At 39.6% G+C, this 18,795-nt stretch overlaps 1 protein-coding gene across 1 annotated transcript; it reads right to left on the bottom strand.

Annotated features, from left to right (window-relative positions):
- Positions 1-1,111: 1,111 nt before the first annotated feature.
- LOC123088665 (achilleol B synthase) lies at positions 1,112-18,311 on the bottom strand. Its single transcript, XM_044510897.1, has 18 exons — positions 18,051-18,311; positions 16,521-16,706; positions 16,059-16,148; positions 15,757-15,942; positions 12,388-12,472; positions 10,714-10,880; positions 9,915-10,103; positions 9,149-9,262; positions 7,684-7,806; positions 7,479-7,598; positions 6,926-7,024; positions 5,078-5,134; positions 4,432-4,478; positions 4,190-4,333; positions 3,926-4,103; positions 1,983-2,057; positions 1,813-1,896; positions 1,112-1,524 (listed from the first exon to the last, which is right to left on the bottom strand). The coding sequence occupies exons 1-18, from the start codon at positions 18,246-18,248 to the stop codon at positions 1,411-1,413; spliced, it is 2,256 nt and encodes a 751-aa protein (XP_044366832.1). The 5' UTR covers positions 18,249-18,311; the 3' UTR covers positions 1,112-1,410.
- Positions 18,312-18,795: the final 484 nt, after the last annotated feature.

The following is an 18,795-nucleotide window of genomic DNA, read 5'->3' as shown; positions in this document are numbered from 1 at the left end:
GAACCTCATCGGTGTGCTTAGACCAGCTGACTGACAGCAAAGTCATCGCTGTGAGGAAGCTTCACTCCCACGTATGAACTACTAGCTGCCACGTGGTGCCATTGCTGGGGTAATTTTTTCCTACCCTCACCTCACCTCACATGATGGTCATCGTTCGGCGGGGGTGGGGGCGTAAATTTTTTTAATCGCTGCGGAAAAAGGGGTCGGCAAACCTTTGACACCACACTGATCAGTTGTCTCATCAATTGCCAGTGACTGAGTTAGTACAAAGTCAGAGTCATCTATTTTGGAATGGAGGGAGTACTTCCTTATTTGAACAGTTGGAACCTACTAAAGTTGCCGAATTTCCTCTCTTGCTTGTATCTGTTAAACGTGACATGACTTTGTTCATGCACCCGCGTACGCCTGAAGGAGATCCTTGCTATAACTGAAGGAGGAGTAGTTAGGCTAGATACTCATGTAATCTTTATCTTTTTATCTCTTGTATTTTTCTCCTTCAAGATGTATCTCCTCAATAAAACTTGTACGCATATCTGGGCTTGTACCCCAACTATATAACGCGAAGCACGTCGGCCAGAAAGGCTAAGACATTTACCGCAAGTCGCACATGGTATATAGAGCCATTTTCTTCCACTAAACCCTAGCCAATCCATCTCCACCAAAGTGCGCAACATGTCTTCCTCCACCTCCTCCTTCCAGCCAACCCTCAGCGGAGGAGTCACCGAGAAACTCTCCCGCACCAACTACATCCTGTGGCGGACACAGATCACGCCGCAGCTGCGGGGCGCCGGCGTCTTCCCCTACATTGACGGCACGTCGACCGAGCCAGCCAAAACCCACGTATGAACTACTAGCTGCCACGTGGTGCCATTGCTGGTATCGAGTTTGTTGGCTGAAACAGAGGAGAGCAGAGCAGCTCCTCCTCTTTTTTTTGCTGCATGCAACGCATGCTCTGTTTCGTCCACCGACTCTCGTGTGCCAAAAGACACACTCCTAGCAGCTTGAAAGAAGCGTAACACTGCAAGACTCAATATATTTTGGTAAGAACAAAATCATCTCACTCACTGAATTCTTTCATACAGTAACAGTGACTGCTTGAAGATTTATTGAGTGACATGAATCGACCATCTTATATAGGCAACAGCTATACATTCGACAGACCATTCGATATTATTTGAATGAATACACTTCCTGCATACATTGTTTTCCATAGTATTATTACATACCACAGCCCCATCACATAAAAATTCCTAGACTTTTCTCCAGAGTTATTAGGCTATAGCATTCAGTACTCAAATATTATTTCAGCAATCAGCGTACTGCATAACTCTGGAAGTGCAATGATTCATAGATGTAGGCAGATGTTGGATTTACACAATCTCATCTTCTGTTGGACCATGTTCAGCGGATTCAGTTCTTCTCACGCAGTCGACGACGAAGCTCCCCAAGAGCCCAGATGGGGAATAAATTGCTGTAGTTGCCATAATTGTAGTAAAAGGAGCAGTTGAAGCATCCAATGTGTTCCTGTCACCAAAGGTGGAAGTTCAGATTGCTTTAGGAAGACATTTCCAAAGAAATTACTTTGGTATAATACTGCCATATAGTGTCAAAAAAACGTATTACATTATGGGACGGAGGAAGTATGTATTAGTATAACAAGGTTATCAGAGGATTCAACATTATCATGGTAGGGTGTTGTGCCTTGAAAATATATTTTTTTGGATAGTATGTACTAGTTATGATCCTAAGCTGGAACAATAAACTATTAATATTAGTGTGCTACTTCTATAGACTCAAAAGTTCAATTCTTACTTGCTGGGGAAACTCGCCTGTGTCTAGTTGCATATTGACCAATTCTTTTGCAGCATGATATAGTGGCGGGGGATCTCGCTCAACCTGAATAGAATGACCGTGATATGAAAATAACATGTGGATGCCAGAATATTTTGAAGTTAATGATATATTAGCATCCTAGAACATACCTGCCCTGCATAAATTAAAGCTAACATTGCCCAAGCAGTGTTGACTGCATGAGGACTAGCGGCATCCACATAAGACTGTAAAATATTAGAGTGAAAACCATTATTAAATTCATTAGGATTTTCCCTAATCAGTACTCACAATATATAAATGGTTCAAAGGGAACGGTATCTAGCAGTTTTGAGTTAGACTACTAATGTTAAATGTCCAATCATTATGCACATAATTGATTATTCAATCAAAGGACTCAAGTTGGTAGCTTGCACAACAAGGGCTTTACAGTAAAACATTTAGGCTGATAAGGTAAGGGCGGCATCGACTAACAAATAAGGTCAGAAATATTTTGTCACAATTTCACTTCCAACACACTTCACATAGATTGACATGACTAATTTCTATGTTCATTTGACAACATAATAAGGGATATCTATTTTTCATTGATTACACATGAAGAATGAGTAAGATTATTATATGTGGAAATTGAATTTGTCTGAGAGATAGGAGTTCCGGGATGACTGAGTAGCGCGTATACAACTACTACCTACAAGCAAATCAAAATATACTTCCTCCATCCAGAATTACTTGTCGCTCAAGCGGATGCATCTAGAAGGAGGGAGTACAAGTTAACCATGATGAAACAAGTCAGGTTGAAAACTCAGCCAGTTAATCCCGACCCCCTATATATTGCTCGGGTTCCAGAAGGGATGATGGTTTCAGTATATACTGAATGTGTGTTTTCAGCACAGTTGGTGTTGATCAAAAGATGGTCTGCAAGCAGCGTCTACTCGTCTCAATTGTGCCATGAGGCTCTTTTTCATGGTGTGATTGTACGACTTTTTCCTTTTTGTTTCCCTCGGTTGTTGCTGATTGGGTGTGTACGTATGTTCTCGGATCTATCAATAAACAAGGTGCATACTTGCTGCATTTTTTCGGATAAAATGATATGATCCAAAACTTAAGAGGTTAGCTACAGCAAAGAAAATGTTAACAGCCAAGTTTTGCCATCAATGGACCTTTTGCCACCAATGGTGCAGTAATCAGCGATTTGGGCAGCAAGCCATCAATGGACAGTTTATTTTTCTAGTCATGAATACCAGGCGTATTTGACCAGAAATCTAGCTAGTTGCAATGAAAACAGGATCACTCAACAAACGTTTGGCCAGAAACTAAAACACAAATATCAAGGTGATATGAACAAACACAGCTGTGGAGGGAAGTAGAGGACAAGTTATACTGATGGAGGGCCAAAGACCTCTTATAACGTTGTCTTGCTCTATAGTTTGCCTTGCAAGTATGTCATACATAGGACACTGGTTTAGTGAGTCCAGGGTCGCGCAACACAGCCTATTCCTAATGAATTTCCAATGGATGGTTCAAATTTCTGAACTCTTTGGTGCTAATGAGTTTGTGCTAATGATCTGCCAGATACAACTACTAGCGTCCTGGTTGGGACCTCAAGTCTGGCAGGCGTCCTGGTTGAGGAGCACGCCGGACTGGTGGGTGCCCATACTCGGCAGGCATCCTGGTTGGGACCTCAAGTCATAGATGCTAGGTTTGGCTACGAGGTCTGTTTGGTATTAGGCCCAGACTTTCTGCGCCCCTACATCAACTGGATAGGGATAGCGACAGATGTTGCTTATTTGGTGGTTTTAGTCTTACTGTTGTATAAATCTGTAAGGTCTTGTGTTAATAATTAATAAAATGGCCATATGCATCATCCAGATGTAGAGGCTGGGGGTCGTCCTCCTTTTCTAAAAAAGAAGATACAACTGCTAGCGGATAGCATTTCGAAATCTTGCTCAAGGATAGGCGGTTGGCCCCTAAAAATCTTGCTCAAGCTAAAAAAATAAAAACAAATCAAGCAGGACCTTGCCAAACCCTAATAACAGCGCATGGTTACATGCATTATGGATAGCATCTCAAAAGCTTGCTCAAGAACAATTACCTCAGTTTCACTAGAAAGATAAGTCTCTCCCCATCCACCTGTACTTAGCTGCTTTGACAACAGAAAGTTGCATGCATTGCGAATGAAGGAACTATTTTCGTAAGTTCTTCCAGAAGCTATTAATCCCTTTACAGCAAATAATGTTCCATAGGTGAAACATATACCCCATGTGCCATACCTGTTAGATAAGAAATAATCCAATTATTGACTGCCAATATTGAGAGTTCAAATAATTGAAACCAGCAAACAAAATATTTTTGATACCATGAGCCATCCTTTCGTTGACTATTCTCAATAAACATGGACGCATTTTTTATGCATATTCCTATCTCTTCGTTGCGGTACCCTGGGTGCATTTCTCGAAACATAATCAAGGCTTCAAGGACCGATGATGTGCATTCTACGGATCTATCAATTTATTTAAGTAGGTTAATTAGCTCTCCAAGTGTATGAAGGAAAAAAATAATAAATGATATTTTCTGCAAGTAAGATGTTTTCCTCCTTACGGATAATCAACCATAATATTCAGAAAAGTCTCCGAAGGGTTGAGAACCTGTAACAAATAAAAAAATAGTGTATTATCAAGCAAAACATGTTAAAACAAAAATATCATTAGGACATTTTGAATAGATATACGGTACACAAGACAAGAGGAATAACTGATGAGCGAATGCTAGAAATTAAAATTTATTCCCCAGTTTGAACTATTAGATTATGTTGTTGTTTATTTTTTTATAATATTCATGTGCTAATTGGTTCGAGCATTAACATACGGGGTATCTGCTACATAAATTGGACCCCATTCCTATTTCTCTCATCCATAGATACTAATTGTTTATTATTGTATATCTAGTTATCATCTGTGGTGACAAAAAAACGTACTATTCAGAACTAGCTGATTTGCAAGTGTGGTCAAGTGTACTGTAGTGGGATATCAATTTTGCTAGTTTATAAAATTTAAATTGGCGGTAATTCTCGCAGAGAACTGGTTACATTTGAATTTGCAAACTGAAACTGCATGTCTCGATTTTAAGATTATTTTGTGTACACAAGGTTTTTTTAAGCTAGTTACATGCAATTAAAACAGAGTCCCCATAGAATTGGTGCACTTGGGTTTTCCATATAAGAGACCTAGAACTGCCAAATACTCACCTCAATCAATGAAGTAGTTCTCTTACACTCGTATGTAGAAAAGGTACCATCTTTGTTCTTCAAAGGAGACAAGCGTGTTATCAATAATCATTCATGTGAAATACAAGGCTAAATTGTTTAAAGGGAACACATAGAACATAGTAAGCATTACAAAAAAAGGAGAACAAATATGGTAAAAAGAGGAAGACAATTTGTTTTAAGATGGCATATAAACTTTATGGAGCAGAAAACTACAAGAATTTCAGTAAAGAATAACGATTTAAAGGAATTAATGATGATGCTACATATAATTGTATCTTATGCAGTTGATAAACTCTTTATCCTTTACAAATTATTCATCATCGCAATTGTTGTGCTGAATGCACAAAAATCCAAGAGAGGAAGTTTAGAAACCTTTTGTAGCTAATACTTGTTGGCACCATTGGATCTCCAATATGTTGTCAACAACTCATGATGATAACAATTGAACACCAACACTAGAAACAAAGATGTGATGAATCCATATTATTGCTACCATTTTAACTGTTCCACCACAACATGCTTCTACCCATATGATGTTTGACATAATTAGTGCACATATGTGTACCTTTGTTTTGTCCTAACATCGATTGAATTAAACTAGTCTAACACAATATTCAGGTGTTCGTCTTGGAAAACGGGTCTAGGGCCAATAAAGTCTTGGCATTGGTTCACCGGTCATTGAGGATCCTGGTCAAACTTAGGCCAAGACTCAAAATAATTGGTTGTAACCCGATCTTAACCATAAGGATGAGTAGGAGGAACTAGTTGAAATATATTGCCAACCTATCCTCATAAGCTTGAGCTTTTTGGTGAGCTGGATGATGCATGCAATTCAATATGGTGCTAGAGCCATGAAAAAGCAATTATGTCTCTTAGTTGTAGGGTTATATCACACCTTATCTTTTTCTATAACAAACCAAATTTTATTCATATTTGCAAAAAAAAATTGGTTTTGGGAGCTTTTAGAGCATTTCAACCCATAGTTCTTGACCTCTAGCACCACCATTAGAGCCAAGAGGTCTCAGTTTCAAGAACTAAAAATGCAATATTAATAATAATATTCACAACCTACATCATAAGACTTGGAGGAGGTTAGACATGAGGGGAGGGCTCATATACATACATACATACATACATACATACATACATACATACATACATATATGCCACCACTCCTCACATTTTGAGCTCTCAGGTAAATTTGTAGGATACCCCAGTCATCGGCATTAGATAGTAAAAGAGATCCCATCTCTATTGTTGCCAACCTTTCCCTCTTTTGTAAAGAGGGTTTCAACAAGTTGAACACCATGTGAGCATGTTTGTAGATGTATGATTGGCAGGACATCAGGTGACACACTTAATGTACTCCAAGGACCCAAATCAACAATTTCAAAGCACAACGATCTAAATGACGCCATCCCCCCAAATTATTTTGGTGAAGCATAGTATACTTTAATCATTAGCTATAAATTATGATCTACACTACCCACACACATTTATTGGCCATTGGTGGCACTATCTATTAGTGACATGATTTTTTAACGCAATTGACATCTTTGCATTGTACTTTTTCTATTTATGTGCGTGCAGTTCCATAATTTTGAACTTTAGATGTATATTTGATACATTTTCATGTTAACTTTGATTGCAGGGCACCTTGTTTTACCTGACTTAACCTCCAGAGAAGACCACACAACCTTTACCTAAAGGCATGACTATAGAAGTGATGATACAAGTGGATTGGGTTATTTATCATTTAGAAAAAGTACCTCGAAATGACAAAATTAAATATGAGGACATGAAACAATATTCAAGTTAGAGTCATACCATGAAAGAAATTAAGCAATCCACCGCATCGTACAACGGTTCTCCTTTTATTGGATCACCCACAAGATTAGGAGAGATCTTTGACAACAACAATAATGCCTAAAGAGATAATATTTTTTAAGAAAATTATGTTATGCACTAGTGACTTATCCACATGGAAAAAATTAGGGTATTTATACACTTCCAAATAATTGAAACTTTTCACAAAATTTAATGACATAATGACACAAGTGCAGTTGCAAATTTGGTCTAAGAATTTTATAATCTATATATAATACAAAAAATATAAATCAAGATGTGTTGTATTAGTTATGTATAATACTCCTGCTTCTATTTTTTCGTATACGTTCACAAGCTTCTTGGGAAATTTTAGAATTATTCACCATTCTATTTTGTAAGTTTATTAAATCAATGTTTGGAATCTATAAAATAGTAGATACTTTTTCGATGAAGCACATATTAAATGAGTATTGCACTTAGTGATCACGTTTTCCACAAAAGAACATTTTCACGTTTCTAGATTAAGTGGATATCATAAATAACTTGTAATGACCTTAAGTGCTTCTGCAGTACAATCCGATACAGACCAACCATTATCAGCTGTTGAAAGTGTCCATGAACCTTTGGATCTATGCCGGTAATAAGCTTTGCTGTCAGGATGGTTTTCAATAACCTGTAAGAAGTAAGTTGATGTCAAATTACTAAGCCAATATTGTTTTATTTATAATATGTGGGTTGGGAGATAGAGAATATTAAACCTGTGAATTTTTAATGAATTCATGGGCTTTTTGAAGTGTTGGACCATACTCATTAATAAGGTCCGTCGAGTAATATGCTTGGACAATAAGAGTTGTCTCCCAGCTTTGACAGCCATCATATACCTGTCGTAAACAATTTCGCAAAATATGTATATTCAATACACATGTATCTTCATAGAACACTTGAATTACACATGTGTACATAAAGAGGCTGTCACATCAAATACATGGAAAGTATCAACAAAAACAAATAAGCATAAAAACAATGTAACATCCTCATTTTCATGGACTCAACAAATGAAGAAAGGATGTTGCAAGACAGCTGTGTGTATCAATAAATTCATTTCTGTGGAGTTGCATAAATTAATCTCAAATCTTTTGGAATTAATTTGCATAAGAGGATGAAACGTATTTTCTTTCCTATGTTTGTATTTTCATATTTTTATTGGATTCCACTTGTCTAATTTGATTTTTCGAAATTTTCTCGGAATTTTTGAGTGTCAATTGGATTTTATTTGCTTTCAACATTGACCTTAGTTTGAAAATTAGTTCTAATTAAAATGGGCCAAATCCGCTACGGCCAACAAAGTGGATCCACACAAAACAACCAAAAAATGTACACACATAGTCATCGCTCATGCTGCCTCCCCTCTCCTTTACAATTAACAACCCAAGTACCTCGCTCTCCTTAGCATAATTTTCTCTCATCCAACCGCTACCAAAAAAAGAGGTAAGGTTATAGGAGCTCCAGGGTAAATTTTGGTTTTATTGAAGCTACTTAACCTATTGGTAGTATAGGGAATAGACCTTTGACTAGCTCAGCCCTGATGGAACTTCGGGGAGCAGAGGGGAGGGACCAGCATCAGGGGATCTAGAGGAGGCTCTAATCACAAATCTCTCTCGCCACTGCACTACTACTCCATTCTGTCCGTTAGTTGTCTGTTTATCTCCTTAGCTACTACTTATAAAAGCGCAAGTTTTATATATCATATAAATCATGTCCATTCATTCAGCGAAACAACGAACCCCATCTTATCCGTGATGGCCCCGATGAGATGATGTATCACAACAAAACTATCTCACGGTTGGACATGAAGTTTGTGAGCACTGGCTTACATGCACCCGATGGAACATTAAAATCTAAAAAAAATAGTGAACATATATGAATATTTTTGGCAAAATACATTGATTTGTTTCACATCCGTGCAAATTTTTGGATGGCATGACATTTGCGAAGGTGTGGGAAAAACAAAATAGATAGAACAAAAACTACAAAAAGGAAGTAATTTTTATAATTTTGGTTTCAACGGTAAGTACATTGTTTGGAAACACAGAAGGTATAAACAAACGATCTCCCGGTAGTAGTTGGATCAACGGGGTGAAGTAGTTGTTCCTTAGCCATTCTAAACCAGAAAAATGGAATGAACAAAAAAGTAGTGGTAAAACAATGACAAGAAAGTGTTACCTGTGCTTTCATTCCATCTTCTGCAAGCCATAAATAATCATAGATCCTTGGGATATGCAACTTCAATGCATCTGAATTTTGATCGTCGGCCCAACAACAAATCATATCTAGTGCCTAGAGAAATAAAAAAATTGAATGCGTTATTTCAAATTAATTAGGTTATGAGATAAATTGCAAGAAAATGGCAAAAAATCATTTAGATGTTATAATAGCTAATAGGACGTTTACACATGAACTTGAGAGTGGCAATGAATGGATTTGGGGGGTTGGGACTGGTTTGATTGTCTAGTTCTAAACATACACCATTAAATAATACTAAACATCTATCATGATGATCTTCCTTTTGAATGCATATATTTAATATAATACAAGTCGAAAAAAGAAACAAGTGTAAATTGCATAAGAACCAAGGTTACTACACTAAATAATGCATAATGAATACAGTAAAACATTTATTTCTTTGAGTGCTTCATAGCTCCTCTAGTCAACAAAACTATAGTCCAGACAGTATTGGCTATGAGGTTTTTACCATTAGTATTATCTAAAATATATAGGTTTGGAAAATGACATATAGATTGACAAATCCTTGAAGATCATGCATAATATCTACATATTAGTTGTATTTATCTCAGCTCTAGTCCCAAACATAAAGTTTGGTCATTTGGAAACGAATTGGGTCTGGCATTCGACGATTTTTTTTGCAAAAGTACAAAAAGGCATCCATTATTATTTTTGCACAATTAATTAAGAAGCAAGCCTAAATTACCTTGTTAATCGGACATATACCGATATATTTTGTACTTTCATCTTCATAATGGATATGTTTCATGAGGTTTTCCAATGCTTTCTCTCTTAACTTATTAACTGGCCAACTATTCAACACTGGTTCCACAAATTTAGTTAGACATGTCCAAATAACATTTTGCAGCAACGACCTTGGATAACGAAGGTCTTCCTGCATGCAAAGAAACAAAGTTAAGAACAAATATGTAGACACGTAAGTTAATTACTTGATAATTTCAATTTAAGGAAAACAAGAAGGATTTATACTTAGTATATAAATCTAATTTTCCCATCTTACTGGCATCGGCAGACACCTTATCTAAGCTTTAGTCACCAGTTTCACCAGTTGTGCGATGCTTCTTCTACAGCTTTCGCAATCACTCATATTTCTCAATAGTTACTTACTTTATTTTTGTGTCATACGAACATGCAGATGTGACAAGTGTAAGCAATTCAACTCAAAATTAACATCACCATGTACTACATATATAAATAAACTTATAATTTACAAAGTAAAACTATTTTTTTATATATTCAATGTTGTTCTAATTTTGAAAGCAATGAGCATACACACAACAAAATGATACTATGCCATATAGGACAAAAAGTTTACACATGCATAGTTATTATTACTACTTAGTGTGAGATGGCATACATAATAAATAAATTATGTATGTGGTTTGCACTCTACGGTACCATATGTTTTCGAAAAATAACTTACTAATATATTTTCTTCCGAAATAAGGATTACATTTCGAGCTAGCAATCTTACTAAAACGAACCTTGGCACAAGTATCACGTGCTTTATTCCAATCGACCTCATGGTATGGTGTGGTATAGAGCTCCTCTCTTATTGCCAATATTGTTGGTGTAATTGGGCCAACAAACTTTTTACCATAAAGATAAGACATTGGCATATAAATCAACCGACAAAAGCACCAGAATCGTCCTATGGAAAAGAAAGTTCACCCAAGTAAGAAAAACTGATCATAAAAGAAACAACGAAATGAATTGTTGAGGATGCTGAATGGTTCTTGATTCATTACCTTTTATCCACATAAACAACAAAACTTAGCACTCCAGAATTATAATTTCAAAACAAACATGAAACTCATGTTACTTATTATAGAACTATCCCAGTCGTATGCACCATATCAACTTACACTAAGTATACCACTCCAGATTTGCTGCGGGGTGGGGGGTAGATGTTCCCCCTGCATCCACCATCCACACAATCCTAGAGATTCATGTGGCTGCATAGATTTCCACCGGTATGAATTAATAAGGTAAGTTTATCATACGGTGGCCCTGGGGGCAACTATCCCCTGTAGCAGGACCCTATTTTCCTATGACTCACACAAATAAAGTGGTCATAGAATGATCCCAAAATGCGCTAAGTTACATGTGAAGTGTCAAAACTATCGATAACATATATAATTGTATTTTTTTCAATTACATTCAGTTATGTCTAAATCATTAGTATGTTTTTAACATGTGGAATCTGATGAGGCTATCTCAATCGGGCAAGCCCATGACATGGAACAAGCCCAGTAGGATGGGAAAGGCCCAAGGCCATAACAGGACTCCTATATAGCTAGGACAAATCCACAAAACCCATTCGACAGGAAGCTGTCCAGGCAATTCAGTCGGTAGGTCAAAGGGTGTGCCAGGAAAGCGAGCAATACTACCAGTTCCACTCAGCAATCCAGGTGTTACATCATGTAATAGGTAGCAGCTGAAAACATTGGCAGTCAATGTGCCATTACTAGTATACATAAATTCAGTCGGCCGTTATAGCTTCTAACCATGCCGGACCTATATAAGGCATGGCTAGGGACCTAGTCGGGGTTGGCATTTGGAGCATTAACACCTGTTCTAAAACCCTCCTACGAGTAAGAATCAACACTCAGCAGGAATAGGGTATTACCTCTTAGATAGAGGGCCCAAACCTAGGTGAAATCCATCGTGTGAATCTTGTTCCTCGACCATCCTCTTGCACAGTCCCCCCAACCTCTTAGAAATGTCTATTGCCATGAAATCTCCATGACAGAAACCCAAATACCAATGTCCAATGAATATAATCAATGCAATGAAGTCTGAGTCTATTGAAGTATTTTCCAACTATAGTTTACCCAAAAAGCAACTTTGAACAAGTATTTTTTTCTCATATCTTTAACTTCATAAAATTTAATTAAAACCAGTGACATAATTAATAGCCAGCAGATGAGTGCATGAAAATGTCAATATTGACATGTAGGCAATAAAAATATGTGCATTCAATGTAGATAGTAAGACAAAGAGAAACTCGAGAATGTTGACTCGTGCATGTAGGGAAAACAACAAAGAGAAGAGAGATAGTAGGAACAAATTTTGACAATTCAGTATATTTTAGTCACGAGGAGCATTAGATATGTTGAGGATTCAATAATATTTACTCACACAAATGAAATAAGTACCTGGATGAATTGGAAGAAAATGTGGGACAAGCCATAGTTCAGGAATGATCGAATTATTTCCAGACCATTCATACAAACCGACCACCTTCATTTGCAAAACATGAATCACTTCCATTGACCCCTCCTTAGCCAAGAAATAATGGTTTCTATGTAAAATTAAAAACAACAACAACAATTTTGGCCACCAGCATTTGGTAATTATAGGGTTGAGACCTAACATACCCTAGAAACTAAGAAGCTATAATATTTCACTGGGAAAGCTTCCACTAATTAAAGCGAAGATAAATAATTATTCTCATGATTTTTAGGAAAAATATTCTCGTAATTAACATAGAAAAAAAACAGTCATGGACAGATATTTTAAATTGGAGTAACACTATTAGCTAGAAAAAAAATACCATCAATATCAAGATTTTGATGAATTTTAATTGGTTTGCTTATTAGTATACATAAAAAAAACTACCAGATTACAGGCTATGGCTACAAAAAACTACCAGTTTTCTTAATCTTTCAAAAAACTACCACAAAATTGGTTTGCTATTACAAAAAACTTGAATTGTTGTGTGGTTAAACTTTACACCATTTTATGGCAGCTGGGGTCCACTCATAAACATTGACGGTTAACACCGTGATCGGTGACCGTTAAGTTGGGCCAGGCCCACCTTTCAGTGACATCTCCTAACAAAAATAAAATAAAATCTTAAAAAAATAAAAGAGTTGGCCACCGCCCTTTTCTATCCACGGCATCCCTCGAAGCAGAGCTCTTCCGAGCCGGAGCTCGAGGGCACCTCACTACCACCCCAAACCCGCCGCTGCCCCGGAGCAACTCTCCTGCGTCACCGCCACCACGGAGCACCTCCCTCACCTTGCCGCCATCCTGCTGCACGCAGGAGCCGCCGCCACGAAGTACCTCCGTGTCCCGCCGCCACCCCGTGTCTGTTCCTTCCCTCATGTTACCGCACGATGGGTCCCGCTTCTCCGGCACCGGTGAGTCCCTCTTCTCCGGCACCGGTGACACCAACCCCAGCCCTCTCATCCGCAATCGGGTCCACGCCGCCAGCTGGACCTAGCTAGCTAGCTCACGCGCGTATCGTGGCCAGCCGGAGCTAACTAGTGTTGACGCCGAGCCCTAGCTCGCTCTTGGCGCCGGTGCCCAGCTCTCTCTCTCTCTCTCTCTCTCTCTCTCTCTCTCTCTTGCACGAACGAAGATAGAAGAAAGAGGAGACACATGACATGATAATGTTTTTCCGGCGCACATATGCTTGCCGCAACGACGGCCTTTTTCTCAAGCAACAACTCGAGTCACACGCACCCCGAGCAGTACAATGGAGGGCTTTTCATACCAGGCTAGCACACACAACAGCACACTCACGAACTCACGCAAGACCCGGCCACTAACCCATGCATGTGCGCATCACACACAAAGCTAGCTACCCACGCAACCGCGCCGCACGCTGTGATCCGTATAGCCCGGCCGCGCGCATGCCACGCACTCGTATGCGCTCAACACAGTCAGACCAACTGATCCCTACGCCCACACACGCTACACACCCTGGCTACGGCCCCGTGCACGACGCACTGGCTAACCAACAGACTTGAGACACACTCTAAGTAGTCATGATTATCCTAACAGCTAGTACTAGTTCACAACGGATGTAGCCAAAGCTAGCTAGCTAGCTCACGCGCGTACCACGGCCAGCCGGAGCTAGCTAGCCATGCGACCGCCACTCGCTGCTGCTGCTGCTGCTTGCCGTCGCTCCCGCTTGCCTTCCGCTGCTGCTTGCCGTCGCTGCCGCCGCTGCATATGCCTACGCTCTGCTTGCCGCTGGCTGCTGTGGCGTTGGGGCTACGGGAGAGGGCCCGCAGAGCCGCTGACGAGCTCGTCGGCAGGGACCTGATTGCTTTTTATTTTATTTTACAGGGACCTGATAGTTTTTCAAAATTCTATAGGGACCCAATTGCATTTCAAAAATCATTTGGGACCCCACTTGCACAACCTATTAAAGGTCAAATCTAACGGTCAACCTGACGAGTGGACCCCAGTTGTTAAAAACGGTTTAAAGGTTAACCACATAGTAATTTGCGTTTTTTGGAACAGCGAATCAATTTTGTGGTAACTTTTTGAAAGATTAAGAAAAGTGGTAGTTTTTGGTAGTCATAGCCTGTAATGTGGTTTTTTTTTTGCTATATAATAGTACGTATAGAGAAAGTTCATGCAAAAGGCATTAAGTTCTAATTTTAGACTGCACTTTAAGTATGTTCAAGATACTCCTAGTTGGGGAAAGCGTGACTTAACATGTACTTCATCCGTTCCAAAATAGATGACTCAAATTTGTACGAACTTTAATACGAAGTTAGTATAAAGATGGGTCATCTATTTTGAAATGGAATGAGTAACTGGGTTATAAAAACTCCCTTCATGATACTTAAGGAAGTTGCCAGATTTTTCCTAAAGAGCCTGGTTTATTTCACACACGCATGCATAGATATTGGACAATGCTAACGCCCACACGTGTCATGGGAACGAAACCCGTCCACATGCCCTACAACACACAGACTACGACACGTCACCACATGCATGCATGTGGGAATCTTTTTGGATTTTCAGTTTTTTAAATGTTTTATCTCTTAAATGAAAAGTCTGATTGAAGATCTGTTTTCACCATTAAATCCCTCGTGACGAGATCATCGAAACTAGATCTCATATCAATATATTTCAACGAAATTTTTTTGGATTAAAAGTTGCCATGTCTATTGCACATGAATTGCCATGTTGTTTATACTGAAGTTGCCATGATATGTTTGAGCTATTTTTTTACATTTAAAAGTTAATTTTGACATTTATAAAAACTGGGAATTAAGAAACTAGACTTGCTATGAACCATAAACTAAAATTGCCATGATACATACACTTAAAATTGCCATGGTTCATACAAAAAACAATTTTGATGGTCAAAGTACTGGAGTTGCCATCATCGAAATACTAAAATTTCCATACTCTACAAACTAAAATTGCCACATGGCAACTTTAGATTAAGCACTATGGCAACTACAGTGTAAACACCATGGCAACTTTTGGGCAAAAGAAGTTTTTGTCGAAACATATAAACATGGGGTCTAGTTTTGAAGATCTCGTCGAGACGGATTTAATGGTGAAAATGAATTTGGAATTCAATTTTTTAATTAGGAGATAAAACATTTTAAGCCAAAAAACCAAAAAGATTCCCGCTGATGTCATCTGTTCACGTGTGGTAAAATGAGTGTTAAAGAAGCGTGTGGGCGATGTGCAAGATGCCACACGTGTGGGCGTTAGTTTTTTCCTAGATATTTGCCAAATAGTACTAGATTGTTTGTGTCTCAGTGGCATACCGAGAGCCATATCTTTCCCCATTGTGGTATGGCAGCTGCACTTCCATGCAATAGAATCCAAGCACGTCCCTTGATCAAGGCTTCATTGTCCACCTCACGAAGAAGCCTCAAGGTAACATAGTTTAAGCATGATCCAAACATGGTGCTCGGCCCCAACACTTGTGTGCCCCAACCACCATCTTCATTCTACATAGATTACAATAAATGCAAATTCGTCATGTTCTTCTGTACCATGTTACCGTAATGTGCATTTGCATATAAAGGCTATTACTAGAAAGTAAGTGGAACTGATGTTGGCATGCCTGATGGTTGTAAATATAGCGACAAATCTCACGTCGATGTTCTCTTGAAAGGACTGTATTGAGTGATCCAGTAACATGCAGAGCAAATATCTGCGAGAAAAAAAAAGTTCATCACCATAATGTTGTCCACAGGCCAACTGCAGTATGCAACTCTTGATAACTACTTCAGGATTATTGACAACCCGACATTAAATTGACCTGGCCAACATTCGAAGTTATTAGACTCGGTTGGTAAAAAAATCTGATGCATCTTGTGTATGGACATTGTCGCTGGCACTATAATTAGATACTACTTAAACATGCCATTTTTTACTGTAAAAGGACTCGTACAAAGGGAGTGAAATGACAAAGCTTCATAGCATAAGTACGTCAATTTTTACTATAATTTCTGGCAGTACAACTTCTTGTAAAGACTTGTGTAAAAAAACATAGTGACATAAGTAAGTGAAATAAAATACAGACCAAGATGGGCATAATGAACATAATTCCACTGTAATCGCCAGGCCAATGCCCATCGTGTGCTTGCAGAGCAGAGTGCTGACTAAGGGCTCGCCTCAATGATGTTAAAATAGTCTCTTCTGAGACTTGAGCAATATCTACCAGCTTGATAGCCGGAAGATGCTCCTGAAGAGGCTTTTCCTTTGCATACTGCAATAGATAATAGTCCAATTTGAGAATTTTACAGTAGTTGCTATAGTTACATAAAACCCAGATTCGCGTAACATAACAAACAGTAGGGAAAAGAAACATCTATATAGAAAAGAAACGTCCAAGGGTGATTTATTTTGGGGATTAAAACTTTACAAGGAAGAGGCGAGGTCCATGGATATATATATATATATATATATATATATATATATATATATATATATATATATATATATATATATATATATATGGTATATGTATATGTATATGTATATATAAATATACTTAGGCCATTTCTAACCGATCCCCTATCCGGTGTTACTGGAGTAAAAAGTCGGTTTTACTCCTCTAACGCGCACATAACCGATCCGCAATCTGCCGTGTGGAGTAAAATTTATCCTCCGGCCCCAACCATTTTCCTAAATATAATACGCCGATTGGGGCCGGAGTAAAATTTCTGGTGCTCCCTCGCCCACGCCCACCTCCTCCTCGGCATCCGTACGCACTGCGGGCCACCTCCCCGGCCCTCCTGCCCACCGCCGGCAGCCATCCTGCCCCCCTCGCCCCCATCGTATACCCCCCCCCCCCCGCCCCCTCGCCCACGCCCACCTCTGCCCCCTCGTCCCCGCCACCCCTGCTTGTTGCCGCCCGTTGCCATATCCCATCCAAGGTGAGGAGCTGGCGCCCGAGCTCACCAGGGCAGCAACTGGCAGTTCGTCACCGTCTTCTATATCCTCATGGCCAACGCGGCGAACCGCACCATCCCATTCCTGGGGCAAAGGTTCCCGGCTCTGAGCCCGGAAACAGACCTGTTCTTCGCCGTCAAGGCCTTCGCGGCGGGGGGCGATAGGCCGTGGCAGATGTTCCTGTTAGTCAGCCTCGTTGCCATGCTCGCGGCCATCACCACGCTCGTAGTCGACAACATCGCTACGGGGTACTTCCAGCATGCCAGGCACGCCAAGAAGGTTGCGACTGCCGTCGGGGCTGACACGTGGAGACCACCCCGACTCATGACGCGCACTTCGGTTACTCTCATGGCGTGACAGCCGCCATTGCGGCATACGAGAACTAGTGAGCTTCATATTTCCTTGGTCAATTTCCATAGAGGGTTTGATTTCTATTTGCTTTATGGAGAATGTTTGTGATGGTGATTGTGCTTGACAAGTGTTTGACGAAATGCATAACCAAAAATAAGTTTTACTCTATTATATATAAGGAATCGCCTAGGTCCGGTCAAAACTTAGTGAAGTAAATATACTCCACTAAGGTTTACTCCCACATTTACTCATGTAATTGTTAGGGGATCGTTAGAAATGGCCTTAAACAACAAGTTTATATGTATACCTGCATGCGCATAAGAAGATCCTGTGACTCCCTTTTGTGGAAGCGGCGCTGGGTGAACTCCTGGCGCAGTCTGTCGACCTCGGCGCGCTCCTCCGGCGTGCCATGGTCTGGGTCGAACTCCCAAACTGCCCTGCCAAGGAAGTTGTTCACCGACCGCAACCACGGCCCACCACCCTCTGACACCTTCAGCTTCCACATCTCTCTCCGTGCCAGTGACGTACGAAGCAGGCGGTGAGTTGAGCTCACAATATTTTCGGTCAATAGCTAACTCAAAATATGCTAGGTGGAACCATCCGGCTATGTGGTATTTATAGGCTCCTGCCAGCCATCTAAGTAATTAAACCAAGTTCATTAAACTAAATGATGTGATCGGGAACAAACTATTCTTAACTGATCGTACGATTGGGTTGTGGTAGCTCCAACTAAATGAAATCTTCCCCTAAAAAACAAATGAGGTCTCACCCCATAATTTTCAGAATAGCACCCTTTACATCCCTGATTAAGCAATTGTCTTGCTGTCGTCCTCCGGGAACAGAGGGACTACTAGCATACTGCTTATCCCTATATGCGTTTAAATTAGTATTTTGTACTGGTAATTAAACTAGTGTTGAACAGCCTGCCCTAGTCCAATTATGCAAAGATAGCTTATATGGAAACTAGTGGAGGTCATTGTAGCTTGTAAAATTTGTGGGTCGTGTACTAGTCAATCTAGTGTCCCATGTAAGATCAGTTCGAATTTTATATG

This window comes from Triticum aestivum, chromosome 4A (genome assembly GCF_018294505.1).
Source record: "Triticum aestivum cultivar Chinese Spring chromosome 4A, IWGSC CS RefSeq v2.1, whole genome shotgun sequence".
NCBI classification, from domain to species: Eukaryota; Viridiplantae; Streptophyta; class Magnoliopsida; order Poales; family Poaceae; genus Triticum; species Triticum aestivum.
Note: the sequence above shows the minus strand (reverse complement) of the source record. Positions and strands in the feature narration are given on the sequence as shown.